Here is a 17,612-nt window from a genome sequence, read left to right as displayed (position 1 = left end):
AAAATATTGTACCATAAAACATACTACTGCATGAGGAACCCGTGTTTTGCTGAATAACCCTTCCTGCCAAGAGAGGCACGCATACAAAAACCCCTCCCGAGGCAGAGCTCGCGAAAACACACCGGGTGCAACTGCGGGGCGGACTCCGGAGCACGGAGCGAACCGCCGGAGTTTACAGCTCGGAGCAAGGCCCGGGACGAAGCTCAGCCGGCATTGCTCACGGAAAGGGCTCCTTTCGGGCGGGCGCACACAAACCACGGCTACACCCCGAGCGAGGGACGCCGGTGGGACCTACGGGGCGGCTGCACCCCTCAGCGCACGCAGACCCACGGGCGCACCGCTTCGGGGCTCGGGGAGGCGGGTGCTCCCCCCGGAGCACGCGGCTCCCGGGGTTCACCGGCTGAACAGCCCCCCCCCCCGCCCCCCGCAGGGAGGCGGCTGCAGCCTCCAGAGCACCCACCGCTCGGGCGCACCGGCGCGGAGGGCACGGGGTTGTTCTCCGCAGAGCCCCCAGGACAGGCCACCCCCCCCCCCCCCTCCGCGACGCTCCCGCCGCCCGTCCCAACGGGCAGCGCGCGCCGGGCGCTCACCCCTCCCCGCCCTCCCCCGCCCCGCGCCACCACCCGCCTCCCCTCAGGGGCGATGCCGACAGCGCCGCGCCGCTTCCTCCGCGCGCTCTTCAGGATGGGCGACTCGACCTCCCGGCTGCCGCAGAAAGAAGAGGCGCTCCCCGGCAGGAGTCAGCGCATCCCGGTGGCAGGTAGGTAGGGACGGCCTGTCCCGGTGGTGGTGGTGGTGGCGGCGCGGGAGGGGAATCGGAGAGCCGCTCCGCGGGAGAGGCGGCGCCGCTCCGTCCGGCGCCCCTGGCGCGCACGCGCGCAGCTCTCCTGCTGGGGCGGGCGGTACGCGCTGTGGCGCCTGCGCGCGGGGCTGTGCGCACGCGCGGCGGGGCGTTCTCCTGAGGCGCTGAGGGGCGGCGGGGGGGGGCAGGGGGGCGCGGTGTGTGTGACATGGCGGGTCGGGCCGTCGGTGTCAGGCAGCGGCGCGGTGGGCGCAGCTCAGGCCAGAGCCCGGAGAGTGCTTCGGGAGCGCGCTTCTTTCGTGATTTAGCTGCACGATGATTTTTCCTGTACACTCGCGTCGTAAGAATATGGATTAATCGATTGCTGGAGCAGCCAACAAGCACATACCTGTTTTTCTCTTGGCCGTGTGTGTTTTCTGTTTAATTTTTACTGAGGGCCAAAACAATCCTGTTCAGGGTTTTAAGGAGATTTCCCTAGCCCGCCCTTTTCTTGTTAGATAATAATACCTCAAAATATTACCTAAGCACGGTGTGAATGTTCTAACTTTAATGTTCACAAAGTGTGTTTAAGTTCTTAATATTTCTTTCAGTGATTCTGGAGTGCTTTTTGTTTTCAGTAAACATGTGCTGTCAGGTAAGCAAAGTAGCAACCTAGAATTAAGCGATTTTGCCATCTGTCATCCCTCATAGGAACTGAAAACATTTCGAGGTGACTTGTCATCACAGTTAGAGAGGAATTACAGTGACATGTTGTTCTCCCATTGCACAAGGTGTTTATTTATATGTATCTTTGTTCCAGGCACCTGAAGTCCCTAACAAAGTCTGTGAACTTAAGAAAAAAAATATTTAAGCACAAAAGGTACATAAGTGCTGGTGGGAGAATAATAAATGGATGATGGCATAAGCCTGGTGAAACTAGTGTTTGAGAGCATAGTAAAATCTTACATTGTGTAGATATTTGGTAAAATGCTGAAGGTAGCAAGAAGGTAGTGGTGAAATTAAAGGTATCAGGAAGAGTATTATGTCTGATGTGGAGAAGGTGGACTCAAAGGAGCAGTGCAGAGAGGAGGTTGATGTCGTTAGGGACGTGAACTCTAGAGGTGGATCCTAAGATGAGCACATTGCCTTCATTAAATTGGCACCTTCACATTGCTTGTTGATAAAAGCCTGGACAGAATATACGCCAGGCCCGTTTTACACTCTATAACTCCATAAATAGAATAATTTTGTGCTGCTGTACAAAAAGTGTCCTCATAAGGCCAAACATTAAATTTTTTGGATGTGTTTATTCCATGACTGAACATGATATTGTGTGCTTAATAACAGCATGGACCTCCAATGAATTGCGAAAGTTAAAATAAAGTGTAAACTACTTTCAGAAAAGAATGGTGATTTAAATTTTAACATTGTTTGACATTTACTCGGTAACAATTATTTTGATTAAATTGTGCTTAGGTTGCAGAATCAGAGGAGTGTTGGAGGGCACTCCACTCCAGCCCCTGTGCCAGTGCTGTGCTGTCTTCTAGACAGAGTTTTTTCTCATGTCCAATGTGAACTTCTTACAGCACAGTCAGTGGCTGCTGCCCTTTCCAATGCTGTCTGGTCCTGTTGAAAAGGTTTTGGCTGAGTTGTCATTTCACTCCTTATCGAGTTTCTGTAAAATTTGCCCTTAGTTTACCCTTTTACCAGCTGAAATGCACCCAGCTTCTGCCAGCTCTGTAGGTTTCTGTGCTGTAAGCTGCTAACCAACTTGACGACTGACCTTGCAGACTGTTGCCATTTTATTAATGTCTCTCTTGAACTGAGGACTCAAAGCTGAACATGGTATTCCAGGTGAATTCTTACCAGTATGGCATAGAGGAGTGGTATTTTTTTTTGCTTGCTCTGCTGTCCATGCTCCTTGTAATGCAGCTCAGTACACAGTTTACTTTATTTGCAACGAGAGCACGTTGCTAGCTTTTATTTAACATGGCATCCAGCATAATTGCAGGTCCTTTCCAGCAGGGCTGACATTATCTTGCACTGGTAGAGAACCTGCACTTCTCTTTTTTGACCTTCATGAGGTTTCCGTTGGCATAGACCTGAAATTTTTCAAGGTCTCGTTGGACTGAATCTCACTCTCTGCTTAGCATTGCCCTCAAATTTGCTGAGCATGTTTTCTGTCACATCATTCATGTTATTGTTTAAGATATTGAATGATATTGGCCCCAGCATCAGCCTCTGGGGTAACCTGCTACACACTAGACATCAAGATATTGATCGCTTGCCTTTTGAGTCTGGTGGTCCTGCCAATTTTTGACATGTCTAGTGCCTAGCAGTCTGTTCTTCCAGACAGTACTTTCTCAGCTTCCAAATGCAAATGCTGTAAGAGATGGTGTCAGAAACCCTGCTGAAGTCTACATGTGTTGCATCTACTGCTTTGCGTAGCCAATCTTTTCATTGTAGAAGGCAACTTGACTGGTTGAACGTGATTTGCCTTTGGTAAATGTGTTGACTCTTCCTTATTACTTTCCTGTTCTCTTTGTGTTTGGAAATAATTTACACGAGGACATGCTCCATGATCTTTCCTGGGACTGAACTGAGGCTGAACATCCTATAGATCCTCAGTCCTCTTTTGGCCTTCCTTAAAAATGTCTGTTACTGTAGCCTGTATCTCATCATCAGACATCTTCCCCAGTCACTGTGATTTTTCTAGATATCATTAAATCTAGATCTGTCACAGTGTTCTGATGGTGACAGCAGCAGGCTGGCCTCGCAGGTCTGGAAAACTCCAGGTGGCTCCTTGGATTTGAACACGTTTAGCTTCTTTAAGTAGTCATAACCCATTTTTCCTAACATTGTTTGCTGCTTTTCTTTCTGATGCTACCAGTGCATGGAGAGGTTTTGGAGAAGTCGTTGTTTGTGAAAATTTAGGCAAAAGAGGTTTTGAGTACTTCAGTCTTTTCTGTACTACTTCTAGGCTGCCTTCTTTATTCATCAATGCTCCATCAATAGATTTTCTCTGAGCTTCTGTTTACTCATGTCGTTTTTGTGGGATTGTTTCTTATTACTGTTTATGTCCCTAGCTAGTTTTAACTCCAGCTTTGGCTTGTCTGATTTTGTGCCTAAATGCCTAGGCAATGCTTTTATATGCCTCCTTTGTTGCGTGTTATTGGTTCTCCTTCTTGTATGCTCTCTTTGCATTTTAGTCCATTACGCAGCTCATTTCTGATGAAGTTCTCAGTTTTTCTGCATGATGTTTTGTTCCTTAGTTCTCTTAGAAGGTTTTTGTCAAAATTCAGACCACCCTGAAGGGTGCTTTCTCCCTTTGACAGCCTCTCAGGGGCTTTTACATAGCAATTCCCTAAATAAGCCAGAGTCCGAGCTCTGAAAGTCCAAAATGCTAAATCTGCTGTCTTCCATTCTAGCCTTCCTTTGGGTCCTGAACTTGTCATCTTGTGGTCACATTGCTGCTGCAATGCCACCAGTTCTTCCCTGCTTCTGAACAGCCAGTCTGCGACTGACCATTACCTCTGGTTGGTCCATCTGGCACTTTTAGTATGAAATTGTTGCTGTTGCAGCTTCCTGAATTGCTTGAGCAATATGATGTTACCCACCCAGCAGACATCTGGGAACTGAAATCTGGTCCCAGGGGAACCAGAGTCGGCAGTCTGGACACTTCTACTAGCTCTTTGTGGAAAGCCTCATCCACTTACCTCCTCTTGGTCAGCTGCTCTGTAGCAGACCCCATACCACACCATCTCTGTTGCTCACCAGCCTGGGCTGCGGCACCAGGGATGCTGTTGCATCCTCCGCAGCCAGGAGGAAATGGCCTGCCTCTTGTGGGCAGGATAGGTACCTTGAGTTGAGTAGTTAATTAGTAGTTCATTAGCTCAACTCAGTCCAGCTGGATAAGAATGATTAGTGCCATAATTCCCCCTTTTTGTTTTACCATTTTTTCTGTTTTCACAAAGGCTTTAAGGTGAGCAGAGACCCGGCCCATTCATCCAACTCCAGCACGCTTCCCTTCCGCAAATACCACGTCGGGGCTTGCGGCTTTACCTTCTCCGAAGGACTCTCGCTCGAGCTCCTGGCTCCGGCGCTGGCTCCGGCTCCTTTGGCTCCGGCTCCTTTGGCTCGGGCTCTCAGCTCAGCGAGGGAGTCGGGGCTTCCCAGGGTCTCATCGATGTATCACGTCGGGGTCACCAGTTGTTGCTCACCAGCCTGGGCTGCGGCACCAGGGACGCTGTTGCATCCTCCGCAGCCAGGAGGAAATGGCCTGCCTCTTGTGGGCAGGATAGGTACCTTGAGTTGAGTAGTTAATTAGTAGTTCATTAGCTCAACTCAGTCCAGCTGGATAAGAATGATTAGTGCCATACATCTCCAGTGTTTCCCCTCTGATCTTCACTTGGAGACTCTCAGCAGATGTGACTTCAGTTTCACACTGGAGCTCTGTGCTATCAAGGAGTTCATTTCAGCAGAGTGCAGCTCCCTTTCCTGTTCCGTGCTAATCCTACCCTGTTGCCATCTGTGACACTGCTCAAGTTATGTGTGCTGTGCCTGGTCTCTGATTCTTGTCACATCATAGATCTATGACCACTCTTGGACATCTGAGTCTTCTTTGTGAACCAAACTCTGCCTTAGTGTGCAGACACTTGAAGAAAACATCTACTAGACCTTTCTTTTGAGTGGTAGCTAGCACTGATCCTAATCCAGTGACCTGAGGTGTCCGTCCTCTTCATCTTCAATGGTGTTGAGGGCCTCTAACAGTTTCCTAGGTGAAGAGCTGCAGAGCATTTAGCTTCTTGTCTGTGTGATGTCTTTGAAGATCCTGTTGATCTCCTGCTCCTTGTCCCTGATGTGCTCACTTCTTGCAGCTCTTTCCCTTGCACTGCAGCGACCAGATCTGCCAGAGCACAGCTCTCAAAGGTGAGGCTGCAGCCGCTGCTGTGATCCCCATGGAGGAGAACCAGGCTCTCCCCACAGCCTGAGACCACTCTCAGGAGGGAGGTTGCTGAAGTACCAGAGGTGTTAGCACTGTCTGGGTCAGGGCATTGGGCATTGTGTCCTGGAAGGTGTTTTCGGCAGCTGAGCGTTTTCTTCTGTGAGCTGCGCTTCTGGGCTCCCTTTGTGCCTCCTGCACATTGTGTTAATTGCATTGCACCTGCCTGCGCATCCTGATCCCAATGCTCCAAGTTCCTGATGCTTTCTGGGTGGGAGATGGGCTCTAAATGTGCTCCGCCCCTTCATGAGATTTGTTGGTTGATGGGGAACCTCTCTGGCTGAGGGTTCTTGATGACCGTTCGCAAACCTTCTGAGTGCAGAGACCAGCTCAGGCTGCCCCCTCCTTTGCTGCAGTCCAAAGGAGAGGGAAAAAGAGCTGAGTGACAACTTCAGCTTGACAGTTGCATTTAATTTAGTCTTGTGAAAAGCTAAACTGCATTTCTATTTCTTTGCAGCTGGCTGACCGTGGGATTATGTGAGACTTGTCCTTGTCTGCGTAACTTTTTTATTTCATCGTAAGGTTATTACTAATTTAGGATCTAAGAAAAGCATGCAGTTAAACCTTGTGTATTATACAGATTTCTGTGAAGTGACTGGAAGTAGTTGATTTTTGATACAAAGGGTTCTGTTTGTAGAAGTTAAACAAGGATAAAATACCATACTGTGAGCTGAAAACAATACAGATGTTATTAAGCTTCACTTACTCTTTTTGTAATCAAGTTGGATTTGTCTGATCTTCAACAAATTTCGTAATCTGGGAATTATAGTATGTAGTGCTGTTTTCTTTCCCTGCAGTAGAGCTGCTGCATTCATTTTTGAAAATTATTTCTTTCATATCATTTCTGTATAATGGTGCAATATGATGTCATGCTTTATAGTGAAATCACGTTATTTATTGCTTCTACCTTTCTAGTATAACTCTAGTTTTCAGAATTAATTTTCATTACATTACTGCTGAAACATGGCTGAGTTTATGACTATGTGAGTATATATTGCTTACACTATATAATTGGCTATTTTACTTTATGCTAGTGGTAGGAGCACTAGTCAAGGAGCCCTAATAATGTAGAGGGAACCTCCTGTGTGAGACATTGTATGACATATATACACACACACACACAATTTTTTTCTGCTAGATAGTCTGAGATAGGGGAATATAGTATTAAATTAAAGAAAATTAAAAGATTGTTTTATCCCACTGGTCCCCATGGGTAGTGTCAGGAAATACCTTCCCTCTCTTTGTGGTCTCAGCTATGTTCTTAGCAGAGGTACTCACGTTCTAACATACACATCTGTAGTGGGTTAACTCTTTTGAGGCAGTAAAGGTACAACTCATGGGCAGAAAGTCTTACAATCGTTTAAACCTATTAAGCCTCTTAGCTTAATTTATAGATTAATAGAGCAATAATTACAAACATGGAGGAGGTCATGGTGAACTTTAGTCTGACCTTCCACATAAAAAAGAGCACAGCGTTTCCATGAATTAATTCTTGCTTGAATCAGATCATGCTCTTTGAAGAAAACATTGATTAAAATGTTGTTTGACAGAGGATTCACTGCAAAATTTCATAAATTATTGCGATGTTTCATAACTCCATTAAAAAGGTGCATATTTTTAATCACTTTGTTATGTTTCAACTTCCAACCATTGCAGCTTGTTACAGTTTTCTTCATGAAGATGAAAACCACAGTAGTATGTGTTTTCTGATTTTCTCGACATATGTTTGGATAATTAAATTACTGGTTAGCCTAGTTTTTAAAAAAGCAAAGACTTTAACCAGACATAAAGCAATCAAAGTGAATTTTTATTCTGTCAGCAGAAGGCACGCTTTCAATCATTTATTAATTTTTATTTCTTTTCCTTAAACTGTCACGAATTACTTACGGTCTTCCTTGAGTTTTGGATATTGGAAATAGACACAGGAATTTACTAGTGATGGTGTTAATGTAAATTGCAGTGTTGTTCCTTCTCAGTATTTTCTTGTTTGTGTACCAAACCATAACTAACATTTTGGGTTAAAAGTGTTACACTGGGAGCTTTGGGTTTAAGTGATTGACTCCTGCATACCTAAAAGCTTTTAAAGTCATTGGTATAGTGTCTGCTTTTATTTTTAACTTTATGAATTAATCAGCATTTGCTTAGACTCTTTGATTTAATTCCAAGTCTGTATATTTTACATTAAATTTATAGAACTGTGAATTTCAGTTCTATGTGGAATTAGTACTGTAACTTGACATACTCCACTCAAGAAAAAGTTGCACTGAATGTTTTTGCTGAGACATCTGGAGAAGAATGTGGTTAGTGAGCATAGGAAATTGAGATTTTGATAGTTTTCAAGTTTCACCCTGATTGTTTTACTATTATTGTCTTCAGATGTAGCGGGAATATTTCAGCTTTAGTTGCCTCGATACTGTTAAAACATGATCAAAGTACATGATCTTTGAGTGAAAGGGTGGCTCTGCATAAATTCAGTTAAGCTGGGATGTGATGCTTGGGGGGCTCTCATCGATGTGTATAAATAACTGATGGGAGGGAGTAAAGAGAATGGATACAGACTTTTCTCAGTGGAGCCCCGTGGATGGACAAGAGGCAACAAGCACAAACGGAAACATAGGAAATTCCATTTCAACATAATAAGAAGATTTTTTCTCTAAGATTGGTTGAACAGTGGAAGAGGTTGCCCAGAGAAGTTGTAGCTTCTCCATCCTTGTAGACAGTCAAACCCTGACAGGACGCAGTCCTGAGCAATGTGCTCTAGCTGACCTGGTTCTTAGCAGGGGAGTTGGACTGGATTATCTCCCGAGCTTCCTTCCAGTTTCAGCTGTGCCATGACTCCATGAATCCTCTTAGCCGTAGCTGTGGTGATAACAGCAGTGTCCATCTTTTCTAGGATGATACTCCAGCACTTACAGAATTCCCTCAGGATCTTGATGATCCTCCTCTATTGGGAGGCTGACATGACATCCTAAGCAGATATATCGAAATAACCAGCCAAGGCATACCTGGGATGGTGGTACTTCTGTAAGTGACTGCAGGAGGCTGGAGCCAGACCCTCAAATCGTCTCTCCTTTTGGCCACATTACTTCTGCCTGTATAACAGTCTGACCCGTTGCAGTGGGACACACTTTCAGTCTCACAGGATACTCCAGGTCCAAGTGATTAGGATATACCTCTGAAATGTGTTTCAGTTTTCCCCAGGCTGAGTGGAGGTATGTCAGTTTTTTCTAAAGTTCCTAGAGAATATGCTGAAGTTTTACAAGAGGGATACCTTGCTCTTCCTTCAGAGACACACTTCTTTCCATTAAACTTATGCAGAACATAAACAGATATTTTATGGGAGCTGCTTTACTCTTCCTATTCTGTCTCTTGCCTGGCGAAGGAGCACTTGATTTTTGCAGGATACGGACAGTTTGGATTCCACCTCAATTGACTGTATATGCATGAAGAACAGTATACCTTATATTCTTACAGGGAGATCACAAGAGATTTTTAAATGAGACGATTTTTGGTATCATAAGTCCCATTAGGACTCGTTTATTTGATTTCTAATGTTGCATTTAATTGGATGTCTTTTGAAGCTTGACAGTTTCCAAACTCAATGAGCATTCAGAAGCAGAAATAATATTTATTTTTTAGTGGAATTTCTGTCTATTGTAATCTTTTTTACCATTCTTACCCCACTGAACAGAAATTATTGTCTTCAAACTGGTGGCCTGTGGTCTGATACTTTCATTTTTCTCATCCCCTGCCCTTGGAGGAGGTGGCTGGTGGGACTGCATGTGCTGCTGTGGGCAAATGGAAAGGTGCTGAGGCTGAAAGACTACAACTTTTTGTGTGCATGTTCATGGACTGGTACAAAGACTTCCCAGTGGAAATTGATCCCTGTTGACATGGGATCATCTAGTAATTTTCTCAACAGTTGATGAATCTGTGTTGTCATTCAAGTTCAGATTATGCTGACTCGTAATGATACAGGAGCATTGCACTGACAAAGCGTATTGGATATCACTGAGCTCTGATCATTGAGTAACTCAATTCTTAAATCCTCAGTACTCGCCTACCAAGGGCGAATGGCAACATGTAGAACTGCTGAATGGGACAGTCCGATCCTTGGATACTTGTGAATTAATATGCTGTGGAATTCTCCATGTTATTGTAGCCTGTTTATACTGTGCAGAATTAGGGAAAAAATCTGGTACTTTATGCTTATTCTGCGCCTAAATATGTATTCAATGTTAGGTTGAGAAGTTTTAAACAGATTTTCCCTGATATTCTGACAGTTTGCCGAATTGTGCAGGGCACAAGGTTTTGCAATAGAATTGCAAACTAAAATGTAAGCTTAGTGTTTTCCAAGATTTTTTTTTTTGGTAGACTATAAGGAATAAAATGAAAAATATTAGATATTTTTTTCCCTTAATGATTAAAAAAGTTTGCTAATCATGGGCAAACTTTTTCAGACATGAATTTAATATTACTATATAGTAGGTCTAAAATAGAGATTCTTGAGATTATGCTTCAGAACAAAGCCTATAAAGGAAATACAGTTTCTCTTAAGGTTTAAAAGGATTAATTTCTCAAAGTTTTCTGCCACTTTATTTACCTGATACAGTGTTCTACATAAAGAATTAACTAGTCACCCATTTTTACTGACATTTGTATGAAATATGGGCTAAAAACCGTGAGATCTGACTTCCACTAAAGTACGGTTCAGGAGAATGTTGAATAACAATGTCATATGTGGTCTAGTATTTCTCAAATTTCAATTTACCTTTCTAATTCAGAAGAGATAATTACTTATTTCTTCGTTCTAGGAGACAATCTTTGCCTCAAATACACTCAAGCCATCAATTTCCATAAATTATTAAATTTCATTACAATTTTGCTGCGTATGCTGAGATTCAAATCAAAGAGGATGTAAGGCAGAGTATGAAGCATCTCACCCCCAGTAATTGTTTATTATTTGAAAGACAACTTCTGAAATTTGTGGAGGCAACATCTTCATAGGTAGGTGCGAGAGGAGTTTGCTTGGAAATCCTGTCTGTAATAACATGCCATGTTTTTTTCTATTTCTCTTTTGTATTTTGCACCTTGTCAGACATTTATTTCTAAACACTAAGCAGCTTGTTTTCAAGCCAAGTGTACAACTATAAATATGGTACTGTCATTGGAAAAAGAGGAATTACTTTTTAACCATCCATGACGTTTACGTTTTGGAAGGTGTTGCAAGGAGAAGCAAAGGGGATTTTTTTGTTGTTTGCATGTGCTTTTTGCTCTTGGCAGCTGGAAAACAACAACAAAAAGGAAGTTAGCATGCACACGTGATGCTTGATAGATGAAAAACGTACAGGAAATATGTTTACAGAGCTGCACATCCAGCTGTCAAACGCTGCTCCCCAAGGTAACACCACCCCGCTGAAGAAACCCTGCACTGCCTTATCACCTCTAACTACATTGCAATGGGAAGGGCTATGTCATTCATCACTCATTCATCACTAAACCCTCTCCAAAAAAATATAAAATGAAAAAGAATCTCTCGTTCTAGTCCCTGAAGTTCCTGGCGGACTACTTAGCATGCGGCTCACAGTCGGATGTGTGCGCTGGCATGAAGCAGCGCCGCACAAAGCTGTACCCCCAGGACTGCGGCGGGGCGGGTGCGGAGGAAGCTCTCCCCGGGGTTTCTCCTGGCAACAGCACGGGTTGCTGGGAAACAGAATTACTTAAATGGGGAGAAACTTTACCCAACTGGCAGCCTCTTGAATGCAAATAAGGCTGAAGGAGACTCCTCTTGCTGATACCGTAATTTCCCTCTCCGAAATGAAAAATGAATCCAGAGATTCTTTATTCAGAGGATTATGTGTGGATGCTGCTCTGAGGAATCATTCAAAGTTGTGTAATAAAAGAGGATAATTGTTTCTAGTAAAAGGTAGCGGCGTAGTACACAGGATTGAATAGCTTCTCGTTGCTGCTGGTTTGAAAAGGGATGTAATGTCTGAATTTGCCAAATTTGTGTTGTAAAATAGACCTGTCAGTTATGAGGATTAAACAGAGGGTTTATATTTACATAGGTTATTTTTTTCACTAGAGAATATTTTATATTATTTTATCTGAGTCCTGGGATACATTGGACTTCTTCGGCTAATTGTGTCCATTTGTCTTTAGTGCAATTATTGCATGAATGACACTGACTTGACATTTAGGTGATGTTGTGATCTTGACTGAAAATAAGAAGGTTGAGAGAAACATCTCACTTTCTTTACTTGGTCTCCATGCTACTATTTAAAAGCTTTTTGTGCTTGAATGCTAAAGATCTGTGGCACCACTTATGTCTTCAGATCTGTGTAACTCCAATGAACAAATGTTCTTCTTTTTTGATATGATAGTTGGCTGACTTTATCATAGTCACACTAGCACAAAGTTAGCATATATGAGGAAGACTAAGCTGATTTGAAATGATGGGCTGTTGCAGCTATTCACATACAAGTAGGCATTGGTAAAGTACCGGGTAGTAAATCAGGTTGTGCCCTGGATCACACATGGGCCTATGTAACGCTCATTTGGTGAACGTGTATCACAGGTAGAGACATGGTATTAGGTTGGCCGTTGCTCCTTCTCTTTCCACACCAGACAGGAGAGTATCGGGGAAGAAACCTTGTTTTAGCTTTACCATGTACCACGTGCAGAGCTGGAATAGAGCACTGGAAGGGACTGTATGTGTTGTTGAATTGCTGCTGCAAGTACTGCTGCAGCAATACACAGCTTTTATAGGTAAAACAGGCACTTGCGTGTTTAATTCATCACTTATTGAATGTCAAGAGACATTTAAACCAGGTGAATAGTGCCCCCAAAATGCCTCTTTCTTCCACTGGCTGCAAGAGGAATGTCCAGTGACCAACTCGGGCACTCGGGCAACAGGCCCGATGATTAAAAATTTTGTCCCCATCTTTCTTATAGGCTCCCTTTAAGTACTGAAAGGCCACTATAAGGTCTCCCCAGAGCCTTCTCCAGGCTGAACAACTCCAACTCTCTCATCAGCCTTTCCTCATAGGAGAGATGTTCCATCCCTCTGATCATTTTTGTGACCCTAACCACATAGTGCACAGTCTTCCATGGGCCCATTGACTTGTATTTCAATTTTGCAGCTGTTTGATGTTGGTTAAATCGTTGACATGTCTGTCCCAGTCTTCCGTTTGGAAGAGTTTTCCAGGAGTGAACTGCTTTGACAATTTAAAATGTTCTTTTAATTTTTAACCCTCTTATTTATTGCTTTTCTTCTCTCTTTTTATGTCTACATAGTCATTTAGCATCTCTCTCTTTCCTTAATGAGAGGAGAGAGAGTGGTCCCATGCTGCCTTCTCCTGTGTTCTATTAAAGAGTAAAGCTGTTTTAATCTCTTCTCATAAAATAGGTTACTATTAAGAAAATGTATCATGCTCATACTTTTCAGCATGGTACAGATCTATTATATATGATATTCTTAAAGAAAAGGGTAACTGCTATGGAGACTCATTCAAACTAGACATGATCATGATTTACCTTATGGTTACATGGACAGATTAGCTCAGTGTAAGCCAGGTGTGGATTTACGGCATAATAACTACTCTAGGTAACTGCCTACATGGATGCTTTTGTTGTGCAGTGAATGCAAAGTAATCGGTCTCGGTTTCATTGAAAAGTAAGCTATGTTACATTTACTCCGGGGTAAAAAAGTGTGGGTTGCCACAAAGCGATGCTATAGTATGTTAAGAATTTTGTTTGTGTGAATCATTTGTCTCATCTCTGTTTTTTCCCAGAGCAGCACAATGAAAATTAACTAAAGGAATAATATTATTTAATGACCTATCCCTGTAGTTGGTATTCAATGTAAAGCCTTAAATTTTTATTTTCTTGCCCAAAGAGTTATTCTGATCGCCTTGAGTAAAAAGCTGTCTCTTTTTTTTCACTCTTTTCACAGAATTATATCTTTTTCCCTTCATTTCTTTGATTTTCTTGCTTAATATTTACATACAACATTTTCAGTAATAAAGAAAAGAATTTCCAAAGTCAGGTTACGCTAAGGAGAGTTAAGTTGTTCACATATGGAACTGTAGAAGTGCAACAGCTTTAGTTCACTCAGAACCCTCAGGAGGTACAACAGTAAACTCCTCCTACTTCAATTGATTTAAAAGAAGATAAGTACAGAATAGGCCTTACATTAAGTTACCATAAGGCAGATTTAAGGTTTGTTGAATTTTTAGCTATTAACCAATGTGTCTTAGTCCTTTTATGTTTCTTTGATGTGTAGTATTTACTTTGATTTTTTTCGACTTAAAAACCGTCTGTGGTTTAATTAAGGTCTTCCTGTCAAATTTATACCTTCAAATTACAATGGTGTATGTTGCCTTAACTTCAGTTTTATGTAATTTTTATTAAATTTATTTTTACTTTGCGACCATTGAATTATTTGGCTTGTAATTTGTTTTGTGATAGGCGATGTTTATGTTTGCATATGGGTATTTTATTTATTATGCGTAGAATTTCAGTGGTATGGATACGTTTGTATATTGCTCTTATTTTGTTACTTGCAAAATTTTACAATACATATGAAACTTGCATTTAAATTTCTAGTACAATTAAAACCCTGTACAATTCTAGTACAATTTCTGACATAAATAAGTCAGTTCAAATAAGATAAAAACTTGTGCAATATATAATGATGTTTATTGCAGTTTCTTATGTATTGCTCATAGTTAATGCCTGTTGTGGATATGCAAAATTGGAGTTAGTGGTATTTCATCCACCTGGGTGAAGAGATTGTTTTGGTCTTTGTTTTGAAGATAGGATCTTATTCTCTGTTGTGAAATGTGGCCAAGTAGATTATATCTGTATTTTTGCTGTAGTTTGGGCTTGTTTTTTCAGAAATTTGACTTTCCAGGAGCCTCCAAAGATGTATTAAGGACCACTCAAATTTCAGGAATGGCTGAGAAGCAGAACTCCAGCAGTAACTAGTTTTTTTTGGTGTCCCTCAATGTGAGACAGAAAGCTCTATGCTCTGTTTGAGGGTAGAGATTTAGTGCTTGAGACACTGGCTGGTAACTTCTGCTAGGAACCCGGTGAGAAAGAAGTATTGCGCAAGGAATGCTTGTTCTGATTAGACATTGGAAGTCCTCATAGAAAGCCGGAAGATTAGCAGCAAAAGCATTCCACATCCTGGACTACTGCTCCGTAATCAGAAAACACGCGACTACCATTGTGGGGTGTTTAGACATTTTCCACAAACTGTAGCCAACTCTGGCCATTGGGTAGGACAAATGTTTCAGTGTTACACCTGTGCTCTCAAAAGGGAAGCACAAGTTGGTTCTTGTTAAAGACAGCGCTGGCCTGTCTGCTTTCATTGAGGTATAACCATAGAATGGTTTGGGTCAGAAGGGACCTTATAGATCAGCTAGTTCCAACACCCCTGTCACAGATGCTAGATCAGGTTGCTCAAAGCCTCATCCAACCTGGCCTTGAACACTTCCAGGGATGGGGCAGCCACAACTTCTCTGGGCAACCTGTTCCACTACCTCACCACCCTAAGAAGGAAGAAGAATCTGGATGATGTTCATGTTTCTCCAGAAGTCTTTCTGTTTCTGACATTCCTCATTCATCTTTCACTATTTACAGGCTCAGAAATGCTGGTTTTGGTTCATCAAACACTCAACTTGTGAAAATTTAATCCCAGAACCTGATTATACATCTGTGACTACTTCAGTCATAGCGCAGCCCACTCCTAAAGCAGGGATTGGGGATGACAGTCATCGATTACCTGGCAGGCTGGATGAGGAAGAAGAAGGATGACTCCAGACAGCCCTTGGGGACAGCAAAACAGAATACAGAGACAGGAACTGGTACCTGCTGTATTGCAGAGTAGGATCACAGGATAATCCATGTTGGAAGGGACTTTGGGAGATCATTGATTTGTGAGATCAGTAGATTGACAGCTCATTTACTGGTCTGGTAGAGAACTGTCTGTAATCATCTGCTACTTTCAAATGTTGAGCTTACATTTTAAAAAAGGAGAAAATACTATGTTGTGGAATCAGTGGATGATTTCCTGATATGTTTTAGCAAAGTGTAATAAATTTTTTTCTAAGATTATCAGAAGCAAAGTAACTGTACCAGAGATAACATTACAGTATGTAGGGTCTATGAGGGCTATTTATATTGCTTGCTTTCTTTTGTTTATGTGCTTCCTTAAGAATTCTTCTTACATAAATAGGGATGTGCAAATCTTTTTGCACTGACTTAAGGCTGACCTGTTGTGTGATGAGGAGCAGAAGTGAAATCTCATCTTGAAGTGGTTGCACTCAGACAACTTTTAATAACAGTTGTTTTGCGAGCAGATTAATAATACTTAATTTTAGTAGTATCTTGAGTGACAATTTTCAAAGTTACTACAGGAAAGAGAAGAAATTAGCAGGCAAACCAAATGCAGAGGGTGGATTCTTAAGCAGAACATACTATAATGTCTTTATATGAAGAAGAGAAATATCAATAAGATGTTCCAGAGATGTGTTTACAGTTGATTCTTAAGGCACTAATTTCAGAACTTAGCTAGTTGTCATGGTTTGATGTGGGGGGGGAGGTTCTGGTGGCAGGAGCTGCCCATCAGACCGGACTCCCATCCCCCTCGGGGCTTGAGCCAATCCGCGCCTCTGCGAATTGCCCTATTTACGTCGGGACAAAGGAACCGGAAGGGTGTGCCTGTGCCCAGGAGCAAGGCGAAGGGAGGGGGGTGCAGCCCCCACTCCCTGGCACCTGGCCCGGCGGGGCCTGACACCACCCACTGAGGATGGCAGTGGCGGAGCTGCTTGCGGAACTCGGGGAGAGCTCCACTCCCGGGGTGCCCACCGGGCCGAGTTCACCCAGAAAGGACTGAGATCTGAGAGAAATGGCCATGTAGATACCAGGTCAGTGAAGATGGAATGAGACAACATGTGCTGCAGCTGAGTCTCCCCTGCAACCAGTGGCAAGTAGCCAAAGGCGGCCCCCCTGTAGCCAAAAGGCAGTCCTCGGTGGAGCAAGAAGAGACCCACTCGCAGCCCGTGGAGGATCCATGTTGAGAAGAGATGCTAGAGCCTGAGTATGGTACGCATCTAAAGTCCGTGGGACAACCCCCATTGATGGGGAGGTGTTGTGTTTAAAGGAGATGCCTGAGCCTGAGACTATTGTGAATTATGGGCACAGGTCGAGGCACATTTACGCATTTTAAGTCTGTATGGAGACGCATTTAAGGTTGATATGCCGACCCACGCCAGAGCAAGTGGCAACAACTCCCTAAGAATCCGAGACTGTGGTAAAGCCCACACCTGGAGCAATCCGATGGGGTAAGGATTGTCTCCTGTGGGTAGGACTCACACTTTCCCCATGAGTAGGAGATCCACTGGAGCAAGAGACAATGGTGTAAGGACTCCTTTAAGAGAAGCGTCAGTAACAACATGGAATGAACTGACCCGCACTCCCCCATTCCCTACCCCCTGCGCCGCTGGGGGAGGAGGTAGAGCCGGGAAGAAAAGGCAAAGGGCAGGGAGTGGTGTTGTTTTTAAGATTTGGCCTTGTTTTCTTGTTATCCTCTCAAGTAACCGTTTTTGTTTGCTTTTGTCTTTTTAGGTAGCTGTTAATAAACTATTTTGCTTTAAGGAAACTGAGTCTCTTTTGCCCGGGACCGTGGTTGGTGGGTGCTGCTCTGTTCTTGTCTCAACCCTCAGTCCTTTTATTATATTTTTCTCCTCTCCATTTACTGGAGTGGGAGACTGGCTGCGTGGAGTTTAGTTGCTGGATCGGCCTAACCCACGACACTAGTGATCC

The 17,612-nt window shown here is 43.2% G+C and overlaps 1 protein-coding gene across 1 annotated transcript in view; it reads left to right on the top strand.

Moving 5' to 3' along the window:
• Nucleotides 1-642: 642 nt before the first annotated feature.
• MSRA (methionine sulfoxide reductase A) overlaps nucleotides 643-17,612 on the top strand; it is a 323,230-nt gene continuing 306,260 nt past the window's right edge. Inside the window, exon 1 of the mRNA XM_086624224.1 lies at nucleotides 643-760. Within this exon, the coding sequence (XP_086480350.1) occupies nucleotides 643-760 (118 nt within the window). The remainder of the gene's footprint in view (nucleotides 761-17,612) is intronic.

The sequence above is a fragment of the Tauraco erythrolophus genome, chromosome 2 (genome assembly GCF_009769465.1).
Source record: "Tauraco erythrolophus isolate bTauEry1 chromosome 2, bTauEry1.pri, whole genome shotgun sequence".
In the NCBI taxonomy this organism is placed as follows: Eukaryota; Metazoa; Chordata; class Aves; order Musophagiformes; family Musophagidae; genus Tauraco; species Tauraco erythrolophus.
This window is presented reverse-complemented; position numbering and strand designations above follow the sequence as displayed.